Source organism: Stegastes partitus, unplaced genomic scaffold (assembly GCF_000690725.1).
Source record: "Stegastes partitus isolate 25-593 unplaced genomic scaffold, Stegastes_partitus-1.0.2 Scaffold1319, whole genome shotgun sequence".
Taxonomy (NCBI): Eukaryota; Metazoa; Chordata; class Actinopteri; family Pomacentridae; genus Stegastes; species Stegastes partitus.
The window spans coordinates 183,212-189,073 of record NW_007579050.1 but is presented as its reverse complement, the minus strand read 5'-3'; the positions used below and the strand labels follow the sequence as shown (position 1 = coordinate 189,073).

At 45.2% G+C, this 5,862-nt stretch overlaps 2 protein-coding genes across 2 annotated transcripts in view; one reads left to right on the top strand and one right to left on the bottom strand.

Moving 5' to 3' along the window:
- LOC103369702 (zinc finger FYVE domain-containing protein 1) overlaps window positions 1–1,498 on the bottom strand; it is a 20,080-nt gene extending 18,582 nt beyond the window's left edge. The window contains exon 1 of the mRNA XM_008298480.1: window positions 1,290–1,498. Within this exon, the coding sequence (XP_008296702.1) occupies window positions 1,290–1,406 (117 nt within the window). The 5' untranslated portion in view covers window positions 1,407–1,498. The remainder of the gene's footprint in view (window positions 1–1,289) is intronic.
- A 1,623-nt stretch (window positions 1,499–3,121) lies between these two features.
- Window positions 3,122–5,862, top strand: part of dpf1 (double PHD fingers 1) — a 46,567-nt gene continuing 43,826 nt past the window's right edge. Inside the window, exon 1 of the mRNA XM_008298477.1 lies at window positions 3,122–3,234. Coding sequence (XP_008296699.1) covers window positions 3,122–3,234 — 113 coding nt within the window. The remainder of the gene's footprint in view (window positions 3,235–5,862) is intronic.

Genomic DNA, 5,862 nt, shown 5'->3' with positions numbered 1-5,862 from the left:
TATATATATAAACTAACCTTATTGGGAATCTAACCATACTAAAATAAGTACAGAGAGCAGGAGAGAAGCAAACAGATGTAAAGGGCCATCACCAATTAGGTTCAGGTTGCACAGAAACACAAAAAGCGACATGTCTGAATATCACTACAGGTTCCACAGAGCTCTGACCTGTGGCCATGCAAACAAACCTCATGGTAATGTTAACGTTTAACACACAAGATTCTTCTTTTCTATGTGGATTTTCAGATCGTCAGATGCTGGGAGTGCATGAAGACTCTTTTGCTAACTCTTGAAGTCAACAGCAGAACACTTGGTGTGCTTTGTTTGTGGCTGAGAAATTTTAGAGTTAACAGAAGCAGCTCTAGAAAATAAATAGATCCAAGAAAACCCCCCAAAACTCAACTACGAGATGTTGCTCTTTCTGATTGGCTCAACTGAAAGCAAGGCATTAGGTCAGGAGGATGACGCACACTGTTAGATTACGTACACAGACCCAATAAAGTTCTTCCTGGCTTGTAAAGCTGTCTAGTTGAGGGTGGCAGTAGTGAGTGATTTCATATGCTCACAGCTTTTATTTTGAACTTCCAAGTTTTTAAAACATACAAAACACAAGGAAAATGCTCTTTCCTCATATGGGACCTATGACACGCTACAAAATACAGAACTGGGTGCTGTTATCTTTGAGATTGTTCACGTTTGGTTCAGAAATGAGAGCTGTATGAATAAACATTGTGCTGTTTAATCTCCCTGAGGGCAAACACTAAAGACTAAACATGTTGTTTGTACAGCTCAGATCAGTCTAAACATAATCATTATCACCTGTACTTTGTACAGCTGGAGCACAAACACTATGTGAGGGTGCCTCCCTGTGGGTCAGCTGTGCTGTATGACTCATCAGGGACTTTCCCACTGAGAAACCCACTTGCTGTTCGAGCTACCTCAGATGTAGTCTACAGTTTTTATTTCTTTGGGGCACTATTAGCCTTTGTGAACCAGACACTGTTTAAATGCTGTGCGTGATGAGCGCTTCAGGTAACGCTGTGTAATGAAGCATTAGCAAACAGTGGAGAGCAGCAGCGAACTCTGTCACAGCTGACTTTGTTCACTTAAAACAATAACCTCAGTTTAGTTTGATGTCCTGAAAGCCAGCTGAGCTCCCACATGAGCACTGTGACTGGTAATTAGTGACAACAGCTAGTTAGTGGCCTTCACCAGAAGGAGTCTTCGCCTGTTTAGCCTAGCAGCTAACGGTTAGCAACATTAGCTCGGCTGACGTTAGCTAACTTTACCTGCAGGTTTTCTTGTTCGTCCACCAGCAGGAAGCTCCGGACACCGTCGGTTCGCTCCTCCGGCTTCACTGGACCGATCGATATACTCTCCATTTCTTTCATCAGTATTTCTGACATCGTCGTTCAGTTACTTAAGACATTCTTGTCCCGACAAAGACCAAAACGAAAGTTCAACATGACTCCTGCTAGACTGTCAATCACAACAACAGCGCGTGTACCGCTGACGCTGCAGGAGGAGGAGCTAAGGAGCACGCAGACTGTGACGTAAGAACGTATTACGTTTGTTCGGTACATCAGCGCCACCGTGTGGCCAGAGAGCTGCACAGCACACAACCTGCCAATCAACAAACTTCTTAAATCAAGAAATAAAGAAGATTAAAATTAAACGAGCTGGCTCATGTGTTCAGTCTGTGTGTAGCGTGAAAAACATTTTTAATTTCGATTTAATTCTACAAACCAAACCCAGTTCATATCCATATTTTCGTTCTTATATTAAGCTAAAAATAATGCACATTTTGAAGCACTAATAAATTCTTAATTACAGCAATACAAAGGAAATCAAAGTTTCCATTTAACTGGCAGGGAGTGTTTTATTGGAGCAGTGCTGCCATGTTAGAGCTGCTTGCTAATGTTCATTAAATATTTGTTAGCACAGATCTATAAATATCACATGTCACTGAATGGCTTCAGAGCGGCGCCACTGCTGCTAACATGACATGGAGAAAGAAATTCCAGCATAGCAGCTCTAATAGTTCTGGCTGAGCTCCACCTGACTTGTCCTCGCTTTTCCTCCTTCCTTCTTTCCCTCCTTCCTTCACACATGTGTACTGGATGTAGTTATCATTGGGCACAGTTCAAAGAAACGCTTGAGATAAGCCTTGGTAGTAGCCTGTGACATATTTGTCTGCAGCCTATGTAACATGAAAAGGGCCATCTGGGGTAGATTCAGCCAAAGATACAGGCAAGAAAATGAGCAAGCAGGGGGAAGGATGCAATAAAGGACGGATAAGGGGTTTGGAGAGGGTCCCAGCCTTTCTCTGGGCTCAACCATGAGAGACAAATGTCTGAAAGAATCAATTATAGGCCTACTCCCAACCCATCACCCCTGATTAATGAATAATTAAAGCTGCTCAGTGCAGGACTACCTAGCATAGATAATATAAGATTAACCATGGGTCTATCAACATGCCACCACTAATGTATGATTATGCAGAAACAATGTCTCTTAATTTCCCCTAAATTACAATATAAACCGGTTTTATAGGCTATCAGATGCCTCTAATGGGTAAGCTTATCCAAAGTTTCCTCAACAGAATGCAATTAACACCTGCACACGTGATTATTTTGTGTTTCTTTCTGATCCCTGAGGTATGGGGATGCCTGACCTGACTTTGCACCCATATTCATACTCCCTTCTCTGTAAATTAGCTACTAACAAATTAGTTTAAACGATTTCTTCCAGTCATTTTCAGATTAATTTCTGAGCAGCCACCAGTGTGATCCAGTGTATGTAGAAACCTCACCCATCCATCCAGACAATGCTCAGTAGAAGCTGCTATCCTCAGACTGACAGTCCTGCAACCCAACCTTGACATAACTGTAGACGTTTTTTTTTTCTTCTTCTATAAATTCGGATAGGGGGGATGGCTTTACCCTTACAAGTCCGAGGCGGGACTGTGGTCCACTTAAACCGCTATCCCCGCTGGTACTTGTAGTACGCTCCTCCTCGGCATGTTTCATGTTGACATGCGTAAAAAACTACACTTCCCCAAAGCTGTCACAGAGCGCTCCCGCCTCCCATTGGCTGCTCGCTGCAGCCGCAGCCCCAGAGAATGAATGAAATTGAAATAGCTGCTACATTACATGTACAATACCGGGCTCTGCAGTGTTGCATTCTATCATACTATATCAAAATGGCCACAGCGGTACAGAACCCCCTCAAATCGTAAGTACAACACGTTTCCAGAGTGTTTGCGCTTTCTTGTATTTCTGCATGCTGTCAGTGCAATTTAAGACCCTTAAATTCAATCCTCAGCATGATTGCCAGCACGTATATACATGCAATGCATACAGCAGAGGCTGAGATAATGTCAGGGGATGATGAGCATCCCTGAAGAAAAGTTAAAGCTGACGGAGCTTTCTGTTTTTGCTTTTGGCACGGGGGGGAATCATTGTGCGCTCCGATGCAATTCATACAATCATTTCCCTGAGCCAACAGCAGCGTGTGTGCAGGGATATGGAGGAATGCTGGAGGTAGATTTGGGTGACCCGGTATGTCCCTTGCCAGTGTAGCCAGCCAAGATCACGGTCAAAGCCAGGCTGGAGTGGCACGCTGGCCGGGAGGACGCGGCTTAGACGGCTTTACAGTACCTGTGTGCACATTTTTTTGTTGGACAGAAAGAGGGTAAACAGGTAGAGCTGGGTTTAGGCTGCAGCGTTACCTTTCCAGCCGGACCTCTCCATAATGTAGCCCACAGGCTGAGGTAAATAGTCCGAGAATTGCACCTAGAATAAAGCCCAGAATAAAAAATCTGAATTGCATTCCGGCGTTGTGCATTTAACGTAGCTGCATCTCAGCGGACCTGGGGGATTTCTGTTAAAGCCGTGGCTTTCCTGTGAAGTTTCTTCTGCGATGATCCCCTTTGTGCAGGTTTTTTTTTTTTTTTTTTGGGGGGGGGGGGTCCTTTTTTTGTGTGTGTTGTTTTTCGGAGACTGGTTTCAGCGGAATGCAGACGCCTGCTGCCCGCCTCGGCTCCCGGCCAAAAAGGTGGCTGATGTGCGTCTGTCAGCGGGTACTTACACTGTTGTAGCCACACACACACACACACACACACAAAAGCACCAACACAAAACCTACAACCGAGGAGTGTTGGAGCTCTCAAGCGCTCCAGCTTTTTTTAGGCAGTTCGAAACAAAGAAAAGTCACAAGACCAGTGAGCAAAAAGCAGAGGCGCACATCGGATACTGGGCAGGTTTTTTTTTTGTTGTTGTTGTGTTTCTACCTGAGCAGGAGGGTATGGGAGATACACTGTCTGTCTGTCTGTCTGTCTGTCAGCTTCTCTGAGATGCAGACACAGGCGACATTTCGTGCAATTCCATGAACGGCTGCCCTGTACGTGCCTGCTTTGAAGAGCACTTCACAGGAGAGAGGAAACTGGATTGCAATGGTCCTGATTGGGCAACTGCCCCTGATTGACTGTGATGGCATTTTTGGTGCTTTGGCTAAATGCATTTGTATTCTAACGCAACACCAGACCTCAATAATAGCAGAATGAAGCGCAAGGTGAATAATCCCGAGGTTTGTTTGTGCCCTTCTAAGCTGGTATTTTGCGGCGTTGCATCATGATGGGACAGGGATGGACAGGTGGACTGGATGGAGGCTGTAATGTGGAACCTCTTCTCCTCTCTTCCTCCTCCTCCCCCCTCTTTCCTCCATGGGATGCTCATCCATGCAAAGCAAAAGTGTGGCCAGATTGCTCCCAGAGGCCCTCAGTGACACCATGTCAGGGGATTAAATTGACTGATTTGCATGGAGTTTATACCAGGACAGAGAGGCAGAGGAGGTGGTGGCTCAACAAAATACAGCAGAACATGGAGGGGGGGGTGTCCAAGGAGTTAAAAAGAGGCTCAGAGCCAGAGACTAATGAACTACTGCCCGGTTTTAAATGGTGGTCCTACATTGATTTTTAAGTGCTTTAACTTAGACAAAAAGAAGGCACAAAACAAAGCAGCCAAATTGTCAGCCACTATCAACCCTGCAGGGATGCTGGATCGCTGTTTCCCTACAGCATCCGAGAAGAAATAAAGCTGAATGTATTTATTACACAAGGCCGCAGCAATCAAAGCTGCCTTTAACATCTCACCAACTGCATAAATGCCATCATTACGCAGTATGGGTTTAACTATGTTCCAGTTACCACTCTGCAATGGGCTTTTAAATAAGCCCTGGTAATTAGCATGTCTACAAACAAACTTGCTATTAGAGGCTTACAAATTAGAAGCCTATCCAGTAAAATGGGCCAAACAACTCGCAAAATTTGGTTCAAAGTCGGCCCCTAATAGGGTGGCTGACTGTGCGTCGGAGACAATGCCTGTTGTGTCCCTAAATGTCTTTAAACCTTGTTGAATCTCAGCAATCAATCAGTTCGGTGTATGTAAATTCCTGAGAAGCCCGGCGTCCAGTCAAGTGTGAGCGGGCCTGGCGGTGCACGATGCAGAGTGAGAGCCGGTTTGGGAAATACAGTGGAGGGTTCGTTTGTGCGCAAAAGGCAAAGCAGTGGAGGAGAGCATCCAGCTTCAATCTACTGGGCATTTCCCCACCAGCCCTCTCCTCCCGTCTATCTCTCGGCTGGATTAGAGACTCATTTAATCTCCCTTTTTCTCCTTCTCCTCTGCTTCCATCTCTCTCTCCCTCCCGCTTATTTCCTCCCTGTCCTCCTCTCACCCCTGCTGCCCTGTCTTCCACTTTGCCTCCCTCCTTCTTCATCACTTTCTCTATCCATCACTCCCTTCGCCAGCTCTCTTTTGTTCAGCCATTTCCTTTCTGTCTTGCTCTCCTTTTTTTTTTTTTTTT